At 45.1% G+C, this 25,900-nt stretch overlaps 1 protein-coding gene across 2 annotated transcripts in view; it reads left to right on the top strand.

Annotated features, from left to right (window-relative positions):
• Nucleotides 1–25,900, top strand: part of tenm2 (teneurin transmembrane protein 2) — a 253,418-nt gene that overhangs the window by 116,611 nt on the left and 110,907 nt on the right. The window contains exon 1 of one of the 2 annotated variants that reach the window (XM_037077579.1): nt 21,950–22,707. The exons of the other annotated variant lie outside the window; for it this stretch is intronic. Within the exon in view, the coding sequence (XP_036933474.1) occupies nt 22,656–22,707 (52 nt within the window). The 5' untranslated portion in view covers nt 21,950–22,655. Of the gene's footprint in view, nt 1–21,949; nt 22,708–25,900 lie in introns of those variants that run through there. 2 annotated transcript variants of the gene reach the window in all.

Genomic DNA, 25,900 nt, shown 5'->3' with positions numbered 1-25,900 from the left:
CAATTATGAGTGATCATATTTTCCTCTGCATGGTGCTGAAACTACTTTTGTAGTTTAATGGTCGGCGCTTTGCTTCCTAATGAAGGCTGGAGGTATCAGATTGAGAGTCAGAATGGGGAAAATTGTGGTGGGTGATGGCAGGACGGAAGGCCGCTTTCACATTTTTTATTATTTATTTTTTTAACCACATTTTGTACGCTGTGCACTTGCGTTCTGTCCGGTTTCTCTTTTGCTTTGTTTTGTTTTCTCCCATGCTCTCTCTTACTTGGTTTGTCATAATCTTTTTTTGTTGCTTTTGTTTTTCCTTTCTTTCCCTGAACTTCTCCTCCTCCAGCTTACCTAGATGATGAGGAGGATGACGATCCGTTCGGAGACTATGTAATCAGTAAGTCTGACTGTGGCCTCGCTCAGATGACTCAGCCCCGTAGGCCCTTTGTCGTGTGTGATTGTGTTTGATGTGATTTTTGTGGCCCCCTTGCTGTATTCTGTCTCTGTGTGTGTGATTTACTGTTTTGTCTATAAGTTGATGTTTTTATGAAAGAGGCTGTTGCACACGACATAATAGCTTCTAACTGGGCTCCAGCTGCGAGAGGACAACATTATGCGAGTCGGTTCAATGGCTCGCTCTTTGTGAGAGTATGATTGCACATATTACTGTAATTGTTGTAATGTTCACATGAACTGTACGACCGAAACAGTAGATTTCCGGCAGTCCATTGTTAAAAGTTGTCATGATATTGGTGTTGTAGGTGGAGAGCGGGACAAGTGAGGTAATTGGTTTCTGTACATTACTCTTGTTCCATCTGATACAAGGCGAAGCCATTGTTCTTCTTCACATGCCTCATCTGCATTTACGAGCTCCTTTCATTATGATCTTCCGTTCATTAGCACACGTCCAACTGGTTAATCTCTTTGCACTTGATCAGAGAAAATTTCCCAGAGGGTGCATTTTTTTCTTCCCCTCCTCCGCTATCCGAAAGTCAGCCGTATTTACCCGTGTCCCGGAGATTGTTTGTCTCTATGAGCGTGAATTAGTGTTAATGTTTGTGTTATTGGACTGTGGAGTTTTCATTTGTTTTCATTAGTAGGATCAGAGTGGTGGCGGGTGTGAATGAGATTGTGCAGTAGAAAAAGCCAGAAAATACACCTACGTGTGTGTGTGTTAGCAGGTGAAGGTTATTTCTTATGTGCCGTTTGGCCTATATGAAAGGATTTCTTGGGCATATTATGCATGCGTTGGATTTAATAGTTGTAGGTCATGACCCCGGAGAGCTGAATAGAAAGGTAGTAAGACGTTCATGCGCATGCCAGCAAAGAGCCGAAGAGATGATAGAGCACAAGTCTTCGGCTTCGGTATCAGGTAAAAGGTTAATCTTCCTGAAGCGGTTGTGAATATATAGAAAGGTGAGGGGGATTCATGTTTCTCAGCACGCAGTCGCAAGACAGCACATTTACAGTGGGCACACACACATGCATAGAGACATGCATCAATACATACAGGTGTTAGAGAGCAACATCGTAAAAACTGCTTGTTTGAGGACATGAATAATGGAGGTGAGTGGCACTTTTGAGTGAAACCGCTGTTGATAGAAATCCAGGCCTCTGCTCTTTGGGTTAAATTAGAACACTAATATGAGTTGAAGTTATTACAGCTGATATTTACTGATGTTAATTTCCCTCTATGCCTTACTTCATTGCTTTCTGTCTGTGCAAACACGTCAGAGATATATGCTATTTGCTGTGCACAGTTTCCATGGTATCTGTTGAGTAAACATCGCATCGAAATGAAAAAGTCCTGAATTATATCTTTAACTCGTCACACAGGCGCAATGCATCGTACGACGACTGGTGGGGAAAACATCGTCACCCGTACTGTATTGTGATATCAGCGCAGAGTCGTTTCAGGTTCGGCTTTTTAGATAAAACACTCAGAAACAAATGATCTCACTCAAGATGTGTCACAGACAATTAAAAGTGACAGTAGAAGATACAGACGAGTGCACAAATCAAAAGCTCCCCTTCTCCCACCACCACATCTGCAATTATTAAAGCAGTATTTCATTTTTGGTACATTTGAAGTTTTTAGCCCCTCAGCAGCATTCAGATTCCAACAAGAGCTTCCCCGGCTGACACCAGGGGGTTTATAGATTTATGTCTGAGTTTTATTTAAAAATTGAAATATGGAACGCTAAGGTTTGTAAGAAAGTCAGGCCAAGCACACACGCTGAAATATTAGCGTTAATCATTTTTGTGTGAAATCCATTTAAAATGATGGGGAGGTATTAACTTTTTATATAAAATAACAAACTAACTTGTCTGTTTTGCTCAGGATAGTGTTTACCAAAGTACGCCACAAGATGCAGGAATTATCGAGCTAACAACCGAGTCAGAAGATTCATACAAGAAGTCTCCTGTCCAAAGAATGATATACAACCCACCAGTGACTGTAGAGGACATCAGGCTACGCCCTCATTAATCTTCTGCGCTGACAGAGAGGCGATGGTGTTGGTGCTTGATACGCACAGGCTCAAATGACAGCCATTACTGGTACATCAACTGACCATTATCAGCTCAAACACTGGTTTTGCTTTCAAAAACATGAACGTGTTTGACTAAGCCTATGTCAGTATTCTGTAGCTCACACATTTGACTTGGGTTTACTTGTGCAAGCATGAAGCATGATGTTTAGATTGCATAGGTTTGTTTGTTCGTTACAATCATCAAAAAGGGCAAACCCTGTTTATTAACTGTAGGTGATTTAAACCTTCATATTTTGTTTAAAGGTCATATTGATAACATTTCTATGTTGACAAATCCCCCCCTTTTTTTTTTTCAATAATGTATCTACGGACAGCTAATTCTTGATTCTAAAAAGATTTGTCAGCCAATATTAAAGTCGGGGGGCAGTTGGCGGGGGCAACAAACAGACTGGCAACTTCAGAAGGCAGATGATTCCAACAACAGCTGTGTTGCTCCTGAATACAGTCCAAGGCGGATGGTAAGAGACGGTATCTCAATGATCTCAATGACACATTTAGGCAACTGTTGTTAGCCACACTCAAAGCATTGCCCCAGTGATACCAGTGTTTGTTGTCGGTCCCTCGTTGCAGACTGAAATATCTTAACAACTATTGAATTTCCGTTACGTTTGATAAAGGAATCCATTGTGCCCAGACACTGACTCACAGCTACTTTTCTTCAAGTGCCCCCATGAGGGTGATATTTGTGGTTCTATCCAAACGTCACAACAACCGTCAGATGGATTGGCGTGAAATTTGCTACTCACATCGATGTTCCTTTGGTGAATTTGGTCATATCCTCACCTTGATTCAATCACATTACTTTACATTAGCATCAGTTGTACTTTGCGTTTGGTGCCAGTTACCAAATGTTAGCATACTAACATGCTAAACTTAGATGGGGACCAGGGTAAAACCTACCTGCTAATTATGCGATGCTCATATTTATCTATACAAGCTCTTATTATTCTTTAAACATATGCCATCAATTAACTATTTATTAACCATAATTAACTATATGTTATAGTGCTTTGTTGCGCTCTCAGATTTCACGGTATCATGTAAATATTTAGTTTGTTGAATAGCTTCACTACACATACAAAGCTCTCGGAGGAATATCAAGCAACGGTAATGCATCAAAGATAGTGACAGTGTTATTTATGTAGCACCTTTCAATATACATATGGCATAGAACTGACATAGGTTGAAATGATGAGACGTGTTCACAGTCAGTAGTATGAATGGGAAAAAAAGACGTGTGTGGGTGTTTATTTTTTTCTTTTTCAGCATGCATATTTGTTTGCCAACTCAATATCTGCTATGTCTAATTCCAGAGATGCCATTGTGTAACGATGATAGAAGTGACTTTGAGCTGGAACCTCTGCGATCTTTAGAAATACTGTCACAAGAAGAGGATCTGAACTCGATACTTCAATTGATTATTATTTATCAATGCCTGTGTCAACCTTTTCATCCCTGTAGATGATTTGGCATGTCCTTGATTATTCATTCAAACTTTCAAGCCCAAGAAGTTTTCCATTGGTGCTTGAAAAAAAAAAAACGTAGATACCGTGGCAGCTTTTGACATTTCACTTTGAAAAAGCTATTTCTCTTACTTCAAACCAATTCAAAGGTGAATTTAAGGAGAAAGCTCACGGTTCATGTGGTTAATATAAGGTCTAAATGTGCCGCAGCCAACATTACAGCTGTAGATTTATTGGATCTGTCCGATCTCCCTTGGTGAAAAGATGCTGAGGTGTGTGAAGACATAAAGTTTGCAGCCCATGTGCTTTGCATGACAACAAAGCCCAGTATGACGGGGGTAACAGTCCGGAGACTGCTGACGGATCACAAACTGCATTTATTGTTTGGAAGTTAGCTGCCATAGTGTCCCGGAGGAAAATCCTGGGGGACAAGTAGTAAAAAAAAAAAAAAAAAAAAAAAATACAAGCAGCAGAGGGCAATTTTTATGAGAGTAAATCAGAGTGAATAGCGGAGAGGAGCTGTGGGAGACCAGATATCATTCAGAGGTTGTTTTTGTAATTTTGAGAAGGAACGGTTCCAGCAGCTGTCACTTTATTGTTCCAGCATACAAATAAAAAAGAAATGAGAATCAGTATCATCATCAACAGAATGGAATCTGCTTGAAATAGTTAATAAACCATTTCTTTGCATGCTTTAAAAATAGCACACATCCAGCACCCTGTTCATTCAAGCAAACTCAGCTCCCCTTTCGCTGCCCCGTTAGCTTTTCCACTGTCTCTACATCAACATGTAGCAGCTGTGCTCGGCTGTTCGGCGCTTCCTCCTCCTGCAGAGTGATTATGACAGGCTGATTGGTGTTTTGTTTTCTTGGGGATGAGAAGATCAATGCGGGGCTGATAGGGAGGGCTGGGCCACCGGCGGAAAGAAAGGATAAGAGCGAATGGGGATGAGGCCTTGTCGCTTTCGAGTACGAGACGGGGATCAAGAGATTTTCGGAAGGGAGAGGATGGAGTTAAAGGCAGATGATAGAAAGAGGACAGAGCCGGGAATTTGGGGGGGATTGAAAGAGAGGATGGAGAGTGATGGATAAAGAAAAGAGGGGATCCGCAGGGGGAGGAGCGATTGCGAGGAAGATCCAGATTTAACAGCACAGTAGAAGAGATGGTTGAGGATTAACATTCTGTGACTGTCTGCAAGCGCCGGGATAATCTCTGACGTCCTGCAGAGCGCTGTGGGAAGCCCCCTACTGCCGTGGGGGTTGAGGCCTACCACCAGGCCTGTCACTGAGTGTGTATGACTGTATGCACGCGCATGTGTGTGTGTGTGCGCTCATGTGTGACTCTCGGTCTAGGTGTGGCAGGTGGAATGAGGTGCTGATTCCAGGCCCCCCCGCCACGGAGCACTCTGAGCGGCTTGATGGATATGCCCCATGGGTGGCAAGAGGCGGGCGTGGCACAGGCGTTTTTTTTTCTTCAGTGCCATGATTGCACTATAGTCCAGAGCTGCTTTATCTCCCACTCTACAATTTTCCCCTATGATTTACAAGGGGGGGGGGGAATCTGTGATCCAGCATTATAAGTGCACACGTTTTCCTTCCGTATGCAGGGAGGAGGAGTCCGTGGATCGCTCCTTACAGAGTTTTAATCCATATTGATCTGTGCTTCATGCTGTCTCATCGGATGGTGCGCAGCGCCGCGGGGCACCACACAGCATGGTGAGGCATGGCGCGGCGTTACCTAGCAAGTCTCTGCTAGCCAGCGTTTTGCTTATGTGTGAAACAAAGAGAAAAGGGAGGGAGAGAGAACCTGATGGAAACAGTCTGATAACAAAGTGCAACATTTTCACTGAGGCACACAGACGGGCATGTGGCACAAACACGTGGAGCGTCCAAAGGGGAAATGTAAGGCGCCCTTACAGAAGCCCGCCACCTTTATCTGTTCAGACGGATCAGCGTGTGGAATTCCTAACATGCAGAGCTCAAACTGGATCATTGTTCTGTGAACTCAAACTGGCAGGTTATGAAGAGGGATCAGTCATAAAAGTTTGTGTCTGGTGTTTTGGTTTTTTTTTCTTCTTTTTTTTTTGTCGGCATTTATGTGTTGAGTTCTGAGTTTTTTGCTCTTAATGTTCCTACTTGTTGCCCTATATTCTAAAGGCCCTTTTAGCGACAGGCATTGCAAATATGCTGCATCAATTAATGCTGTGGTGTGTGGCGTCGATTTATTCTTCTTTTTGTTCCTTTACAAATAATAAACGAGAACATTAACACGTATGGCGCACACGCACACCCCTATAGAATGTCATTGTTAGGTTATGATTGAAAGGGTTGTCCAGCTATTAATTCCCTTTTCACGCATACAGGCTACAAGAAAGAGTATGCTTGTAGCTTGTGTGTGTAAAGCATTAAGCGCCGCATTTGCATAATTAGCTCTGATTGAAAGGTTACTTTCTTCCTTTTATGCTATAATGCTTTGCAACAGAGGAGTAATTTCTGAAACATTGTGTTATTTCTTCTTCAAGTCACTAACAACAGCAAAGTCTGAGCCCGAGGACGGATTGTCAGTGCCTCCTAATAAAATCAATGTGATTGCTTGTCAAATATCATTGGACATTTTGCATCAGATTTATAGTGGGGAACTTTCAAAGAACTGCCAAAATTGGTGAAGCAGAGGTCAAGATATCTGGAGAAAGCGAAGCTTCAAAAAAGTCCCGATCCTTCGCTTCCATCAAAGCAGTTCAATGCCATCTTTCATTAGATTTTCGCGACAGTGACTGGTTCATGTCAATGTCTCTCAGACTCCATAGAGTATCATCTTCAAAAGGTCACGACATCATCAGGGGTTATTTTCTCAAGCCTTGGAGAGCTCATTCCAAAGCCTCAGAAACCATTATAAAGCTGCTGAATACCTCTTGTCTCATCAGGTAAACTGATCTTAGTGTGTATCATTGGTGCAATCGGTCCTCTGTTTTCTATCTCAGAGGAGGAAAGGAAATGTAATCGTGGTCTATTTTTCCTCTATTTCCAGTTTCCCCACCAGCACTGATCTATCAATCCTCTGAGCTTGTCAGAAGCTGGTGTTCCCACTGTGTAGTATGTGATATGGACCACCTCGTGTTGTGTATTTATCTTATTTTAACTGTGTGCGTTCGAAAAACTAACCCATTTGCCCGGCTCCTGCATGGGAACCGAGCGAAGACACACACATCCTGATTAAATCCACACCGTTCAGCAGAAGGAGAAAAAAGCAGCGGCACTGATGTCAATATTTCTGTTAAAAACGTTTCTTCTCCACTCAATACTCGCTTTAATAGGTTGGCTTTGTTTAGCGAGGAGTCAAATGGGAGGAAAGTGAATAGATGAATAAATCTATATTAGAGTCTCTAACCCCTGATTGTGCAAGTCCTCTTGTTTTGCCACTTAATACGCGGCGCTGGCTAATCATCAGAGAAGTATCTGACTTTATCTTCCATCTCCATAACCAAGCGTGGAGACAGCCTGGCATCTCAGCTGGTCCCAAATCTCCCTTTCTGAACCCTCTCCACGGTTAAACCAAGTATCAGTTGTACAGAGATTGGAGCTCAAGCCCAGGAAAAACAGAGGAATATGACTTTTTAGATCTTTATCTGCCGTTAGGGTTTTGCCATTTTCTTCCTCACTTGACAAAGCAAATAGAAGCATGACAAGTGCTTTGGTCTGCCGCCACCGCTCTCCTTCTCCTGGCTGTTGCACTGAAAGCTTGTTCCACTTTATGCAACAGAGTACCTGCCCCACCAGTTAGAATCAATAGTACACCCTGGTCACCTTCATACCTAATCAATGGGTCAGCCCAGACTTCCCCAGCCTCTTGTCCCTAGTGGTTCCTGTGCAAAGTCATAACTATCTATTTTAGGGCAGACAGCAGCAAGTCACTGTAATCAATAGCAATGCATATAGTGCATGAGTCCCAAGCTGATCTTTTGAGATCAGTTGCAAGCCCAATCAAGGCATTATAATGGATTGGAATGAACCAAGTAAGAATTAAATGGTGGCCATTCAGGCCACCAAGCAGAAGAATCACAGAAGTAGTGTGACACAATCAAACACATGGTAACCGGTGCAAGATTTGGAACCATGCATCTGACACGGCAGCTTTTGCCAGGGTCCAGACCTTTGAATCGGGCCGGTGAGTTGAATAATTCATTTGGCATCGTAACATGGAACAGCAGTTTCTAGCTGGAAAGAAAAAAGCAGACCATCCAGTGAGCGTCTTGGATGGATTAACAGTCAGCCAATCAGCGGCATGGGCACGACTGACAACACGACCTGACTGCAAAAGACAAGATGGATGCTGCTTTTGCATAGACAACAAGTATTCTCCCTATCGCCCGTCATTGTGGTTTGTTTTAACTTCCCCACACTCAACACTGGCAAAGTCAGTGTGTTGGCATGGCTATGCATCACTGTCGACTTAAAATGACCCCCGTATTCGGGCGGACGAGTTGGTCTCCAGGCATTGGTAAGGACAAAATTGAGCTTGCTTCCCACATGGAAATCAATCAGAGTGGAGGCAATGTCAGACAGACGATGGGAACGGCGTGCGATGAGTTAACAATTAAGTCTAATATCAGGCGAGGGGTGCTGATCAACAGGATTTGACGAACATTAACTGAAATTAAACGTCTCTGAATATGACTATACCCAATCCAGCAAGTAATTATTAAGTCATTAACATTAGAACACTGTCATCCAGAGGACCACTTATTGTCAAGGTGGGAAAAGCCTTTATGTCCTCATTTACATTTTAAACACGCCGGTCTCGAAAACAGATAAACACATTGAATAGCTGGACACTGATCGGCCGATACTTTTGCTCGCGTGTCCGTCTGCTCGCGTCGTTCTGTTTTGACAATATTGACACTTTCTGTCTTTCTGCATCAGCCATCGAGTCGCTTTTCCCGCTGCACACCTCAGTGTCGGCCAAATCAGAACCATCCACCCGGATCAATATTAGTATGCTCCGGTCACCTCTGGGCATAATTAATGCAACCCAGCCCTCTGAACCTATTAAAAATGAATTGACCATTCGCAGATCGGTTGGCTGCTAATGCCTCCCTGTGTCTCTCCAAAGACGGGAGGAGACATGACATTGCTAAGTAAAACAGTGAGGGCCAAAACATTTGCAACACGCATACAGTGAAATTCTCCCTCTTTATCTATTCAGTGTCATTTGATTTTCAGTCTCAAGACCTTTTGTATCTTGTCACAAGTCTACATACTGATTTTGCGTTGCTCTTGATTCCAGACAGCCTCCTGTTTCTTCTTAAACTTCTTCCGTCTCTCGAGCTCTATGGTCGTGAACAACGCTGTTATGCTCCTCGTCAATGTAGCCGACCTGAAGTGCTGAGATCACTCGAGTAGCAGCTCCTATTTGTCTGCTGCCACATAACATTTCCACTGCCTGGCTACTGTTTGCTTGTTTATTTATTTATTTATTTATTTAACCATATTCTGTGAAGCTTTATCCTCAAAATAACTCCAGCTATTTATTCCCATGGTGTGTGTGTGTGTGTGTGTGTGTGTGTGTGTGTGTGTGTGTGTGTGTGTGTGTGTGTGTGTGTGTGTGTGTGTGTGTGTCTGTGTGTGTGTGTTCTCTCTGGCTGTGAGAAAAGCTATATCTGGCCGTATCAGAGCAAAAATGTCACAAAATGTGCAAAAGAGAAATGTGTGTCTTTGCTCAGTAGATTCACCTGATCTTTCAGCCTTTTGCTCTGCCAATATCTTGGTATGGTTTTTTTTGTGTGCGCACATGCGCATACCTCAATCCCTCTTTTTTTTGTTTGTTTGTTTGTTTGTCTTGTTTGTTCGTGCCTAAGTTTGCGTAGGCATGCATGTCTGCGAGTGTGAGTCAAAGACAAGTGTTTGACTTTTTGAACAGATTTCATTTCTGCCTTTCTTCTCCGTTCTCTCTTTCATTGCTTTTGTACCCCCGTCTTTCAGTTCTTCACACATCTGCTGTTTCTTTTCAGTTCTTTTTCCACATGACTAAAACTCATCATGAAAGCATCCCTTGGCCTTCTGAGGCCAAATATAGAAGGCTGCGTCTTTGATTTGCTTTTTTAGTCACTTTTTCTTTTATTGTTTTTTTTTTTATTATTATATATTCTGTGCTTGTTAATCTTACTTGGACAAAGTTTCAGTAACAGATGAAAACAGCAGTAACATGTAACATCAGGCCAGGCTTTGGAGTGTTTTGGCATGGACAGTGTTGCACACAACCTATGAACACATACACACAGAAAAAACTCACATACATGTGCTCAGGAGCACACATACATCAGTTAACAATTAGCCCTAAGTGTGCTTGACTCTGTATGTTAAGGACCCATCCAAAGATTGCTGGTGTGGGATGAGAGGTATGAAAAGTGAGAGATTACTCACCCTTTCCAATACGCCCACACACACGGGCGCGCGCACGCACGCACACACACACACACATTCACACACATCCGCAGCCACCTCTCTCCCTTGTCTCTCGCCCTGTCTCTGTCATGTGATTAAAAACAAAATCCTATTTTGCGTTCTCGGGCCCACACGTTTACACTGTGACACACAGTGAGGTGCATGTTGTGAGTCTAACTAGCTCTGTAGCAGTGTCACACAGCCAAGTCCCTGCCTAATCAGGCCACTTACACACACACGGACGTGCGCACACAAACACGAAATGCACACACTTTGCGGAGGCCATGTGTTGGGATGGTGATAGAGGGTTGGCAGTTGGCAGACAGACAGCAGACGCTGTTCTTCGACATCAAACGTCTCAGAGCAGAATCTCACTTTCATGCCTCCTCTCTCTCTCTCTCTCTCTCTCTCTCTCTCTCTCTCTCTCTCTCTAGTCGTGTCACACACATAGACACACGCCGTCACGCACGCACCCACAAACACAACAACGCACATTTCCTCTGATCTCGCTGCCAAAAACTCAAAGACTTGGAAGGACTAACACACATACATGAGTGGGCACGAACACACCGACATGAACCTGAGCACTAAAAAGTGAATTAAATTTCGTCAGCCATTGTTGAAACCTGCTCTGTGAGACGCAAGTACACGTTTCATGTGCGGATTGAAAATGATTCAGAATTTTTTTTTTTTTGGTTCCTCTTTTAAGACCGGATCGTGTCAAGCAAGTCTTGTTGTTATCTACAGACACTAACAGACAGACGTGTCGTAAGCACACATTACGTGAATCAGGGCTGTTAACTAACCATTATTTCCATAGTAGATTATTCTGATTTGACTGATTAGTCGTTTGGTCTATAAAATGACAGAAAATACGGATAAGCTTGTCCCCAAAGGCAAAGATAATGTCCTCAAATGTCATGTTTTGTCCACAACTCATAGGTTTAGTTTGCTGTCTAAGAGGAGGAAAGAAATTCCAACCTTCATCAGTGATCAAAACAGTTGTATATAAATTTGATAGTTGACGACAAATCAATGAATTGATTAATCATTGCAGCTCTAGAATAACTTATACATGTATTACAGAAAAATGAAAGTACTTGGAGCTCCAGTCATACGAACAGATTGGTAATACCATGCAGGACAAAAGGGGTGATGGAAGGGTTCAGTGAATACTGAAGTGATGTGAATCATTATGCTGCGGCCCTCACAGCCCATAGCTGGCAACCAACGAAGGAATATCTTTTGTACGGGTGGTCAAGTTCAAGAGACCAGGAGTGTCAGTGCCAAGAGACACTGGAGCTCTTCACTTGGTTTGTGGAGGCCAAATGCTTACTGACAGCCCAAACAAACTGCGGCATGTTTGCCGGCTCAGTTTGGTTCTTATGGGCATGACTCAAATCAAACCACCTGAGCGAAAAACACCTGAAAGGCTCAGGTTTCGGTTCTGATCGGACTCTAATTGGCGCCTGTTGTTTGTGAAGTGTGAGCAAAACAAAGCATCAGCAGCAGCAGGATTGTTTGACTTGAGAATAAATCAAAAGCCTATACACCGAATTCATTTTATGATCATGGGAACTGTCAAGGAAGCAATTTGAATAAGCAATCTATACAATTATGCAAAATAATTTGTAAATGGCAACAGTAAATGGCAACAATGTATCATGGAGAGCAGTGAGAGCGACCTAAGACACTGCCTGTTGTTTTATCGCTGTTTGTCACCCATCCGCACACAAAGCTCCGCCGTACAGCTGTTTCAATCAAGATCGACAAGTTAATAAATTTAACGTTTTGCTAGTTAATCATTTCAGACTTTGGTATCGACTCCATTAGAGAGAAAAACGGCAGAAAATAATTAAGAGCGATGCAAATGTCTCGATTAAACCTCTGCTTAGCTCCACTGAATAATGTAAAGGTCTCTTACTGGTGATGGATGAATAGTAACAGACAGTGATAGAGAGTGGACTCGGACAACAGACAAGATGGAGAGATATCACATAGAAATGATTGATAAGATGAAAAGTGATTCATCGACTCATCTTGACCCAGCGAGAGCTGCAAATTGAGCCGCAGGTGGCGCGCCGGCGAAGGTGAAATTGACTTCTAGCGTCTTAAGAAAGTTTAGAGGAGATTCTCGTGAAATAAATTGGTGCCGGTGGGAGGGGGGGGAATGAGCGAACCCGGCGTGCGATGCATTCACGGCATCCATGTCACCACATCTATGTCAGCACAAACTCGTCCTCGTGTGCATGTGTGGGCCAACAGTCACACACGCTGTCCTCCCCTTGATATCGTAGGCTGACTTAAGATGCGGTATTGATTGACAGAGCAGCTTCACCCCACGTTTCGCGTGTGTCCGTATGTGTGCGGTTCAAGGAGCGCGCCATGTTTATTTGATGCCAGCACGTGCGCGTCGTGTTTGTATCTGGCCGCTTCTCTGGAGAAAGTTGGTCGGCCCCTCTGCCCTTCAAAGTCATTTGGAATTCATCTGCAAGCCTGACCCTGACAGCTGTTTGTTTTTCCTCTCCGGAGAGAGGAAGAGGGATGGAGGGGCGGCGATGGAGGGGTGGAAGGGGGGAAGGGGTTGGGGTGTGGTTAATGAGTGAGAAAGTGATAGATATCGGAGGGGACAGAGTAAGAATGGAAGTGAGACTTGGGTGAAAAACTTGTGTGAAGTGGTGGTGGTGGTGGAGGACTTGTTTCCATTCCTTTAGTGGTCTCAGGGCTGTTTGGCTTGTTGAGCATTTGAGACACACAGGACAATAAGTGGTGCTCTGAACGGCTTCCATTAGTATCCCTCATAGACCGCTAGCTTGAACGTGTTGAATCTGTGCAGCAGCATGAATGCAAAGCAGGGGCGAGGCAACGGAGTTAAAAAAGGACACGAGGCTCTGCGAGCGGTCCCCGGGTGTAAATATAGGTTTTTCATCAAGAAAGTCAAAGTTTACTGTGTAAGTGTGTCATCTGGGATCGGCGCAGTAAAAGAAAAAAAAAAGAAAAAGTTTTTAAAGCCTCTACAGCCGAGTGCGATGAAGGAGGAAACCCAGTGGGATGGAGAGGTTTTTTTGTCTCATGTCTGTGTCGGGTGTAGGTGTGAGTGGATGAGTAAATGGACACTGAGGACGGAGGAAGGATGCTGTTGTGGAGAAGACACCGAGGAGGAGATGGGGAAGGAAAGGGAGAGCGGGGGGGTGGGGGGGTGAAGTCATAGGTGAAAGGACAGCAGGAGGAGGGAGGGAGAGCGATAGGAGGCTCGTGATTGGATAAATGGGCAGAGAGGAGAGGTGTCGAGGGAGAGGTGCTATCCTATTTTTACACTTCTCCTTCTGGGAGCCCCTATTCTCTCGATCTATCCATCATAAAGACAGAACCCCCCCCCACCCTCAAACTAACTGTTTTCCCCCTCTTTTTCCTCCCTCTGCCTCCCTTTTGTCTCCCTCGCTATTCTTTTTGGACATTCTTCTTTTCTGGATTTCGTTTTTTTTTTTTTTTTTTTTTTTAATTTTATTCAGAAATTCCAAGGACATCCACTGCAAATGAATTAATAGAGTGTACATACTGCGAGCCGCTCACATAGAAATTGCTTATTGACTAACAATGACTATTTCAGGCATGCACAATTCACTCAGACAAAGAGCTCTCACACACACACACGCGCGCACACACACTCCGCATTTACAGTGTGCTCCTCCATCCAAGGCCGATTCCTCCTCTCAGAAGTTCCGTGCTCTTCCCCTCGCGTTGTCACAAGCAATTAATTTGGCCATAGCTTGTGCGTATTGATCTGCATGGCATAGGCATTGTAATCTATTCGGTCTGGTAAAGAGGCAGCATTCATGCCCAGTAAAGAGCCAGCAAAGGACACGCAAACAGACACATGCGCGCACACACACACACACACACACACACACACACACACACACACACACTCACTCTCTCCGGCTGGAAATCAATCGCTTGCTTCCTGGAAAATACATGCGTGCGTTCTCGTACAATCGTAACTAATTACCACTGTGCATCTTTTCCCATAAAGGTTTATTTCTGGAGGGACACCCAAACTTTTCCTTGAGCTCCGAATTATAAGAATTTACGTGTGCGCTCCCGCGTCACACGGGGATACGCACGGGCTTCGTGTTTGTTTGCACTGTGCCGGTTTTCATACCCGCGACAGGTTTGTCGGAGTCTGATTAAATATCCCCACAGAGGGATTCATCATCTTTATCAGGCAGAAAAAGCAGAAATTACAAGCCCCATCAATCCTCGTGTTTGATCGGGCTCTCCTTTTCTCCTTCTGCGTCTTTTTGCCTCCTCTCCTTCCCCATATCCAGGCGTTTTTTTTTTTGTTTTTTTTTTTTATTTAGCCTGTTCTCCTCGGACCCGCCATGGCTGGGATGTCGGGAGGTCATTTGTCTCTATGTTAGAGCTGTCCTGTCCCTCGCTTATCCTGTCTGGCTCCTTCCAAACCCTCTGGGCTCCTCATCATCTTCCAGATATCTGAGCATCTGAAGTTTGTGTATTTTTGTGTGTGTGTGTGTGTGTGTGCTTTCTCTTTTCACTCAGGGCATTTGCGCCCATGCATGGTGCTACCGGTCCTGTTCCGACTACAGCCAAATTTTACTGCCAACCACAAAAAGTGAGCCCTCGAGGAAAGTTTTACACCCCACCTGAAAGAAAACTAGACCGTTTAGCACTAAACTACAAGTTAAAGGCAACAGGCTTCCAACAATAATTGGAGCTGCAAGATGAATGCTGTGTCACGCAATGCAGCTCGACTGTGGTCAGGAGTTTAAGGCACTTTGTTTTTGAGCCTAAGTAGTGGCAGCTCCACCTGTTTGCCAATCACAGTGAAAGCAGCAGGATTTCTACTCCCTGATAGGAAATGCTGCCTGACAGAATCGACTCAGAGGAAGAAAAGCAGCCGCGGGTAGCAACATTTAACTCAAGATACGGGAGAGGAGAAGAGGAAAGATAGACTTTTATCTGAGAAGTTTGGGTTTTTAAAAAGTTTGTGCACTGTCTCCAATCCAGCACTCATGAATTACAACTACACGCACGTGTTTGATCAAGTGGTCTACTGATATACCAACGCTGCCAGGTTAGCCATCATGGTTTGCAGCAGGCTGATCACAAACAGATGTTGATACAGATTGTTGTTGTTTTGTAACCTTATAGACGAATTAAATCGGCAGGTATACAGATGCTATTATGTTTACCATATTTGCCGTAATTTGACATAGATTTTGTTCTCACTCATGCAAAACTACAGGCCATTTACTGGGCTTGCCGGAAACAAGATTGTTGTGTACCATGAGGCAGGTGTTTGACATCAAATTTGTTGTTTTGCTGTGATTGTCTTTACTTCCTAATGGTTTTGATCGTACTTCTTGATTGTTCTTCTCCCCTGACTTTATTAAAGCTAAATATGTAGGAATGTATTGTAGTGCGAACTCTTCTTTTTGCCACAGGCTGGACCAGACATTTGATGGAGACAGGAGTTAAAACAAGGGGGAATACAGAGCTACAGGACAGTATGAGAAATGTGTTTATGAGCGTTAAAGCCTGTAAACGTATTCTAGTAGTAAATCAAAATACAATTATGAACTTTAAAATGAGCATGATATGTCTGCTTTAGTGCTTTGCATGTTATATGGGCTATGCATGAACAAATACATGTTCTTTCATCATTTGCCAAAGAGACATTCACAAACAAAGAGATGATCCTCTATGTTATCTTTTCAAAAGACATTAGTAATTGTTATAGAACTCAGAAAACAAAAATCCCAAAAGTCCAACCAATCCAACACTAACACTAATCCTAGCATCCCAGTGAAGAACACCACAAAAAACTTCAAAACTTCACAAATATGTCTCCAGTACAAACTTATTTTTAATAGCAAGTCTCATAAAATTAGAAAATGAGTAACTGAAGTCAATCAAACTAATAAAACAATTTATTGACCTTGAAGAGAGGCCGCTGAAGAAAATTACACAACATCAGTTACATGTTTGTACATACTTGCTGTTTGATAATTTGACAATTTTTCTTCAGAGATGTTCAACACATTACTGTTTTTATCCCAGTTAAGTCAAAACAGACATATCCAATTATTTGTTTTCATATTTTTTTTTTTTTTTTAGTATTAGATCAAATCGATTTCAAATTTCTATTCTTATGTTTTTTTATAGCTCTGGTAACCAAACAGCTTTGATTTGTGGGCCAATAAACCTGCCAATCAAGAAATCAGGTCGCTCTTTGCGTACACCACGCTGACCTGCTCTTGACAATGTGCTTTGTCAAAAAACAACATCTGAATCACACTAGAGGTGTGAAGGTCAAAACGTGAGGCTCCCGACTGAGGAGAAACTGAGGAACCAGGACGGCTCTCCACACTCTCCGCTGCGAAGCGAAAAACTTCTCTCACTCCTCTTTTTATTTCACCAAATCCCTTCTTTTGGCATCTCATGAAACACGACCCATCTGTGTGCTGCTCGCTCAAGTCAAACAGTCAGATGAGCGTGGAGATGAAGGCTATTTGATGTGGTTTTGTCAGTGTGGCGTGTGTCTGTGGTGCAGGGTTCAAATTGCTGATTTGAATTTGTGAGCTCCACAAGAATTAGAGAAAGCACTCAACCTCCAGCCCCAATCCTCTTTTTTGCTTTTTAAATCAGCTTTTACAAACACCCTCCGCTGCTCCTTCCATCCATCCATCTTTGTCTTTTTTCTTTTTCTTTTTTGCACTGCAATCAGTTGCTTAGAATATGGAGCGCTACAAAAATGAACTCTTAACACACAACATACATTAGCACAAATTCAAACAGCGGTATTGTGGGTTTTTTGCCATCCTGAGGAAGGATAAGGATTTCTCTCCCTTGTTGTCACGTCAGCTACAGTATAATGCATGTGTGGCTTGCTTTGTTTTCCATTGTAGTTAAATTCAACAGTGTGAAAAGCCTCCAAAGTCACTGCTGGGAATGGAAAACATCTGCTAAATGGTCACTTCTCGCTCTCAGAACCATAGCTGAACCAGGCTTTACCTGGTGTGTGCCTCAGCGTGAATGCCTACGCCTTGGCACCCGTGCATGTGTGTGTGTGCGTGCGTGCGTGTGTGTGTTTTTGTGTATTTGGCAGTGCAGAAACCCTGGCTTACCCCCTCTGTGCTGCCCAATGTCCTGTCTCTGAAGAGCTATGACCATTAAGCAGCTGTTCACTTCTAAAGCCACGGAAAAAAAATGAGAGCGCTGCGAGAATGCAAATGAGGCGAGGTATGCGCCAAAACTTCTCCGGAGGGACTCGCTGTTAGGTCAGAGGCACACAGGGGCACATACTGTACGGCGCATATGCTGGCGCGCTCGTAAGTAGCATGGATGCAGCACACATGTGCAGCAGCTAGGTGAGGCTCCCCTATTATATAGTGCAAGGATTCTCCTGAGTATCAGATGATCTCGCTGTAACTACATCTCCCTCGGAATTGGAAAGCAGAGGCTTTAGAGTCCAATACATCTGATTAAACAGACTCCAGGTACGGGCCTCTTCTTACTGTAACTACCTGTCTCAAGCAACACTTTCCCATTTGTGCTACAGTTTGATGTAGTGCCTCTCTTTTTCTGCTGTAATTGTTTGATACACAGTCTATTAGGGCGTGAGTGTTACAACAAAGAAGGAGGGTATCACGCTGTGTGCCGAAACAAGGACATTGTTCTGAGGATGCCTCAGATTTTGTTCATAAAGTGGCTGCTTTGTGGAGCTGTCCACGGTGCTGAAACCAGTCTTGAAGGTGAAGGGGAGGACAGAGAGTTGAGGGGGGGGTTCTTTTCTTTTTTTTCAATTTTACTGGTCACAAACTGCAAAAAAAAAGAAGGAAGAAATGTGCAAACGCTCTGTTGATCTCCATGGGCTTGGAATGAGTGTAAAAAAAGTGTCGACAAACATCCGAAAATGTCGACAGAGGGGCAACAACAAGCGGCTTGTAGGGTTTTCCATTTAGGCCCCCGTTTGCAGCTCAGGTCGCGGCGATGTGCATTACTCCCTGAGATGTGATTAGTGTGCAGCAGAGTCAGCCTGTTGGTAATGAGAATATATGGTGAAAGGTATAAAGCATCTGATGTTATTTTTCCTCCCATGGCCTAGTTTTTATTTATACTCAGACGCGCAGCAGACCCCGACACTAGTCATTCAATTTGTGGTGTTTTGTATTTGTGTTCGTGGACTTCTGTCTGTGTGCGCGCGCCTCGTCTACTTCTTTGCGCTCCCTCCCTAATAAGAGCTTAACCTTATTAATCACATTAGTGTGCTGAGGGTGGCTCCGGCGACACTCGCACATGCTCGCGCAGACACACTGACATGCACTCAGACATGCGCACACAGGCAGAGGCATGTCAATCTGTCATTAGTTAATAGCTCATTAGCACAAGGTGATTAATTACCCTGACAGGGTGTGGGCATGACAAGGATGGGAGCAGGGGGGGCGGGGGGACTGAAAGAAAGAAACAAGGAGTTTTTTCGCTGGGGGAAAAGAGTCGGGGGAAGGAGGGGAGGGTAGTGGTGAAAAGAGTGGTTACCCCCTCTTGCCTCTCTTGGTCTCACCGCTATCGATTCAGGACTTGGGAGACTGCTGCAAGGGGCCGTTCATGCGTGAGCGTGCGCATGTGTGTGCGCATTCATTCTCCTGGAGGTGTTTTGCTGGGCTGTGTTTTTTTGGTGTGTGTGTGTGTGTGTGTGTGTTTTTTTTTTCCCCTGCGTCTCACGGGGATCAGCTGTAAAGGTTAACTAGTCTTTTCTTAAGCTTTCAGCCTCATGACAAATGACCATGTTCAACCCATGGGGGCACCTTACAGCACACCTTCTCTCTCCATCTATTCCCCACCCTCTCTTCACAATCTACCCCCCCCCCCCCTTTCGCTTCGCCCGCTCTCCCTTTGGTGTCTCAGTTCGGGTAGGAGGAGGAGAAGCAGGAGGGGGACAAGAGAAGGTACGGAGGGAAAAAGAACAAAAAACTGTAACTGGAGGGAAGAAAGGGGTGTGTTAGAAGTAAAAAAAAAAAAGAGAAAGCCAGATACCAAGCTACAAGTGTGGATATTGACAGCTTGCAATTGAAACTGCCTAGTTTGAGTTTGAGAAAGGCAGCATTAACCGAAGAGTATAATAATGCAATGAAGAAAAAGAAAGTAAAGAGGTTTTGCGTCTCATGCTGTTACACGATCCCTGCTCACCTCCATCTGCACGACCTTTACGTACGCGCTCCCTTAACACGCCGCTCTCCTTCTCCTCACATCCTACCTGCCTCATGACCTCCACACTGCAGTGCACCGAGCTGAATGGACTCTCCAGTGTATCACGCTGAAAGGGAGCCTTGTATAGCCTCGCATATACATTTAATAGATACGGTTATACAGATATGCCAGGTATAATGCTGCTGAATGGCATTGATAAATAACCTGCATGAGAAAATGTATCACTCTATGTTTCACGTGCGTGCGTGTGTGTGTGTATGCATACGTGCACGGGGGGCCCCGCGTGTATGTGTGTGTACGTGTGCATGATGGAGTATTACAAGGTGTTGTCAAGAAAGCAATTTGTTTCTGTCTCAGATGGGTTTTTTTATCATGACAAATTGACGTGCACCTCATCTAGAAATCCAGCGTCTCCTCCTGCTCTCCCGCTGATTCTACCTGGGCCGCACTCTCAACTTTAATATGATGAAGTCATAGCTGCAAACCACCCCCACCCCCCATCCGCCCTCCTCCCCTCTCTCAGAGCCTCAACACCTGTGTATGATAGTGTGTGTGCGCCCAGGGAGCCCGAGGTTTTGTGAGTGTGCATCTCTGATATATGTGTACATATGTGCGAGCATGTGCGTACGTGCTCACACATGGCAACCACGAAATATGTGTGTGTGTGTGTGTGTTTGTGTGTGTGCATGTGTGAGTGTGTGCGCGCGCGTGCGCCGGGGTGCCGCGGCGTTGTTGCCTTGTGTGCATCTGCGACTCGTTGAGGATGATAGATGGCGTCTGAGAATGTCACATGGAGAGGTAGAGAACGAGGCTGACAGCGGCCCTCTGGAGCGGTGGCTCATGGGTTGGCCTTTACCGCTCATCTCCTCCTCCCCTCTTCACTATACAGTACACACCGCTCCAGACATTCACACACACACACCTGCCTTTTGTCAGCCATAGTCTCTCCTCTGAATGTGCCCCCAGCTCGGTGCCTGTCAGTGTGTGTTTTCGCTCCTAGATCAATGTCTACTTTTTGTTTCTGTGTCAGCGTTCTTCGAGGAAACCTTCGCTTTCCAGACAAAAACACACTAATATTCCAGACAGTCTCTCCATTAACTCGCTTAAATATCATTCTTCTTAGTCATGTAGAATTATGCCTAAGTGTGCGCTAAATGATGAACAGCTTCGATGATGCGGGCCTGTCTCGATGCATAATGTCTAATAAGTGACTTAAGCGATGTGTCAAATGCTTACCGAATGTTGATCAATGTGTTCAGTAATGTGGGATTATGTTAATACGTCTGAGCCGGAGATGCCCTCAGCCTGTTGGTTGATAGGTGACATGATGTCTGCCCTCTGCTGGGCGCCGGGAGGACCTTCACTCACCTGGTAACCTGCCACCTGAGCCGGTGGCTGAGGGAGACGGAGAGAGGAGAGGAACGAGCCTCCTCTGTGTCAGCCGCCTGATTTAGCTATTAGGATGCGCGATGCTTCGGTTTTATCCGCGCCTTTCTAGTTAGAGGACAAAATCGTTTATCATTTATCCTCCGAAAATGAAAAATGAAATGGATTTCTCCCTCGTTTGATGTTTGGTTGCAGGGCAGGAGTTTTCCCTTCCCCAGCATTGTTTGACATTGTTCCTCCCCTGTTTTGCGAGCAGCGCCCATGTGAGATCTGACATATTACTGGCCTCATCGCCGCAGTGTCCTCTGCCCTTCCTCCCTCCCCCGCGCTCCGCTTCACCGCCTTGTCTTTTCTCCTTCTACCCCCGTCTTCCCTCTCCGTCCACCTTGCCCCCTCCTCTCCTCTCCTCTCCTCTCCTCTCCTCTCTCCTGTGTCTCATTTTCTCCTTTTCTCCTCTCCCTGTCTCTCTCTTTCTCTTTTCCCTTCGCCTTTGATGTGCATGCTTTGTCACATTCCCATGATTCTGTCACTCTTTCACTCTCTCTGGCGCTCGTGGGCTCCATCGCTTTCACCCGCCCTTGTTGCCACCTCCTCCTCCTCCTCATCCTCCTCCTACATCTCCTCCTCCTCCTCCCTCTATCTACCACTACATTCTCCTTCTTTCACTGTCTCACCCCTACCCCTTTTTCCCCTCTCCCTTTGGCTCATTCGTTAGCTCCCGCCGTCGTCCTTCCTCCCCCTCCATCTCGGTGGTACAGCGCTGCTGGGAGAGAGAGAGAGAAAGAGAGAGAGAGAGAGAGGAGGAGAGAGAGAGCGGGTGAGTGTGTATGTGTTGAGTCTGCTCTCAGTCTCAGCTGTGGGCAGATGGAGGATGGAGCCGCAGCCACATCTCTCCTTCTCTTCTGCTCTGCCTGCCACAGGCTGAAAGGCACTCTCTTTTTCACTCTCAGTGTCTTCTCATCCATCCATTCCCTCACGCCCGAGCCGGCCTTGATCTGTGACGGATTGAGCAAAAAGCAGGACTGAGGACTAAAAAAAAAAAAAAGAAAAAACAGGGAGGGAGACAAAAAAAGACCTGCAGTCTCCCGGAAAAAGAGTAGAAAGCAGTGCAGGGCATTGCGCTCATCCTTTTTTTTTTTTTGGTGTGTGAGGGTTCGTCTCCGCAGTGCAACAGCTACACGTGCGCGAGTGTGTGTCGATCCACACACTGCGTGAGTGTGTGTGTGTGCGTCTCGGCGCTCCCGCTCCATCTCCCTCTCGCTCTCTCTCTCTCGCTCTCCTCATTCTCTCTCTCCTCCTGCGCGGTGCTCCAGCACTCAGCTAGCGGATTGTGCCTCGCAGAGCTCACCGCAAACAGACGGAGAGGGGAGAAGAAAAAGGGCAACAAGAGTGAAGAAGAAGAAGACACGCCGGCTGAAGGGAGGGAGAGACAACAGGCAGCAAGGACTTTTTGTCAAAAAGGGGGGAGAGAACAGGGCGCAAAAAAGATTGAGAATCAAGAAAAGAGGACTCTTCAGGGAGCGGAGAGGAGTGGAGTGTGGAGGAGAGGAGATAAGGGTAGAGGGTTAATCAGAAATAGAGACAAGTACGGAGCGATGCATCACTCAGGCAACACAGGAAGAACCAAGACCCTCTCCCACGAGACAGGTAAGACCCCTCGGATGCTTCTTTGTCACCACAGCAGCCAGATGGCATTGTGCTTTATCCTCCTCTCCAGACAACAGTGTATGGAACAATGGAGCGTCACTGTAACTTGACTCGAGCCGATCCCTGTGTCTCCTCCGCCGTGGGTGAACACACACACACACACACACGCTCAAACAGAAAAAAAAACATCTTGAATTGTCTTTCAACCTATGCATCTCGGATTGCAGCGCCTCACTGTAATGTAGGTTACGTGCACATACGGCGGTGTGTGTGTGTGTGTGTGTGTGTGTGTGTGAGAATGTGTGTACGAGGTGGAGGCGGTGATCAAACGGCATACATCTGAATAGAACTTGGCTTTGATGTGCGCTTGAAGTTATGATTGGCATCCGTGAATGCCAGTGTGCGCTGCATATAGGCGATTCTGCTCACCTGTGATTTTGTGTGTGTGTGAGTGTGTCCGTGTGGGTTTATCGGCCATTGATTTGAAGTTGGTGCGTACCTAAGTGCGCCCTTGCGTGTCGGCCCCCAGCTTTTCTGGTGAGCACATTCCAGTTGATGGTAATTACACTGATTGACAGGTAGCTGATGGCGAGAAACGGACGGGACACGCGTTGCCCCTGTTCCACCCCAATCCATAATTTATTCATACGTGTCGTTCCCTCAGCATTTACAAGGTTATTTTCGAGGTATTTGCCTTTCTAATCCGACGCTGATTAATTGGCTGAATATTTAGATGCGATGTGGATTTGATTTCAAATTCCAAATGGTCTGATTTGTTGTGAGCGGCGAGTGCGAACGTGCAGGTTATTCGGGAGCAGCAGGGGGTCGTGTTGTTTGACAAAACAGTTTGACCTCGAGGAAGAGAGAAAAAGGTTAAGCGCGTCTGCAGTATATCCATGTCTATGCGTGTGTTTGCGCTCGTGTGCGTGCCGTATAATAGTTGTTTGATTGCTTTGTGGGTGTGAGGGGATTGCTAGCACTCGTCAAGCTAATCAAACAGTTCCCACAGACAATCACAACACGGCACACACCCCTCTCAGCAACTCCGACACATCTGCCTCCTTTCTGAACAAACGTTTTTTGAGTTTACAAGCTAGACAGGCGTAATATGGGGTTGTTCTTTTTTTTTTTTATCCAAAAAACATAAAGGCAACATTGTCTAAGGAAATACAGGCCTTTCACGAGCTCTCACACTTGTACACACACAGGCTCCCCGAACCGCCCACACACACAAAGACACTCACCAACACATACACACACACACACATCTGTTACACGGATCCGGCCCAGCGGTGGATAAATGTGCCTTTCTGATTGCTGCCACAGACAGGACGTGATTGGCATGGCAGACCAGGGAATTAGCCATGGTTTCCATGGTGACTAATTAGGAGGGTCCTGACTGGTGGGTTTATGAAGACAGATGACAGATCAGTTGTTCACTTCCTGCTTTACGGAGCGGGTGGTCCCATTGGCTGGTGGGACCCCCCACCGTCTCAGACAGACAGACCCTCTGCAGGCCACCTCATACGTGTTCAGCTGTCACCAAACATGCAAATGTGAAATGAAATGAAATGTTATCCCGAGCCAGCAGATACTTTTGCATCTCAGGGCTCTGCAACACCGGTGTGTGTTTTTCGGGGAACATGGAAACACACACACACACACACAAACACACACACACACATTGACAGTAACACGCACTTTAAGCGGACTGATAGATTGATAGAAGTCTGGCATTTCCACACTGGAGCAGCCACTCCTTCACACAGTAAACACCCACGTGGTCAGCTGTAGGCCTAAACCACACTCAACGCATGCAAATTTAGAGACTCATTGAGGAGACACCCATCTCATGTGACACGTCAGACGGAAACACACACACACACTCTCTCTCTCTCTCTCATGCTGATTATGCTGCTATAGGGCATGTGAGAGAGAAATAGGTGTGATTGGGTCCATCTGTGGCAGAGAAATAGGGAGAGAGAGACAGAGAGAGCTCCATCTGTGGACACCTGCCCTTCCTCCAGGCTACCGTCCCTTTTTCCCTCTGAACTGCCAACGAGGTCTGTGGTCGCACAGGTGCGCGTGTCTGCATGTTTTTTCGCGAATCCGAGAAAGGGTGTGTGTTTGTCGGCTTTTTCTTTTTTTTCTCTCTCTCTTTTCTTTTTTTATTTTTAGATCTTGTCACAAATTTCACAGTGAGTCTGGTTGATTTGACCCCCCCCGTCAACATCCCACCCACCCTCCCACCATCCCTCCTCGCTTTCACAAAAAGTAAAAAAAAAAAAAGAAAATCAAAAGAGGAGCTCCCGCTGAATAACGCATGTGAGTGCAAACGTCACTCCTCATCTGGCATTTTGGTTTTAAGTTGAGGGTAAAATCTGTCAGTTATTTCCACTTCCACAGACTGTGGAGGTGTAATTATTAACACTGCATTAAAAATAAAGGTGATCCAGATGTCATTAATGTTATTAGCTACACCTGTGCTTCACCTGCTCTGACTAATTAAAATGTATGGAGTGTAAAATAAAAAAAGAAAGGGATTTTCATACCGTACGCTTTTTGGCTCAAAAAGCGTCATGCTCATGACACCATTTCACCCACCCATTTCTTCTCTTTTTTCCCTTATTCTTTTTTTTATCATTTTTTTTTTTTGGCCTACAACCAATAACATACTACAACGACCAAGTGATACTCAGCGTACCGTGAGTAATCGATGCCTCTGGACAAAAGCGATCCCGGCCCACAAACACACAGTTGGACACCTTCAAAAAAACACACTGCTGGAAAAAAAAAATTGGTGATAACAGGTAGAAGAGAGCGAGCCCTCCCTTCCCCTTTTCATTCAGCTCTCGCTCGCTTTCTCCCTCCCTCTCTCTCTCTTCTCAGTCAGGCACCAGCTCCACCTAATGGCCTCTACAGGTACTGAGACCTCACATTACACACACACACGCACACACACACACACACACACACACACACACACACACACACAGTGAGTGACACAGGCTGACATGGACACACAAATGCTGTTTTGATTAAAATGGCCGGAGCGTGATTTCATTTCAATGCAACAGACGAGCGGGCGAGGTAGTTAGAGAGCCACTGAGATAATGGGAGTGATTTATTTATTTGATTTTTAAATTTTTTGGGGGGGCCGGACTTCATTTATTGGAACAGGAGCCCGCCACGC

Source organism: Acanthopagrus latus, chromosome 18 (genome assembly GCF_904848185.1).
Source record: "Acanthopagrus latus isolate v.2019 chromosome 18, fAcaLat1.1, whole genome shotgun sequence".
Lineage (NCBI taxonomy): Eukaryota > Metazoa > Chordata > Actinopteri > Spariformes > Sparidae > Acanthopagrus > Acanthopagrus latus.
The sequence above is the reverse complement of the archived record's forward strand: the minus strand, read 5'-3'. Positions and strand labels throughout refer to the sequence as shown.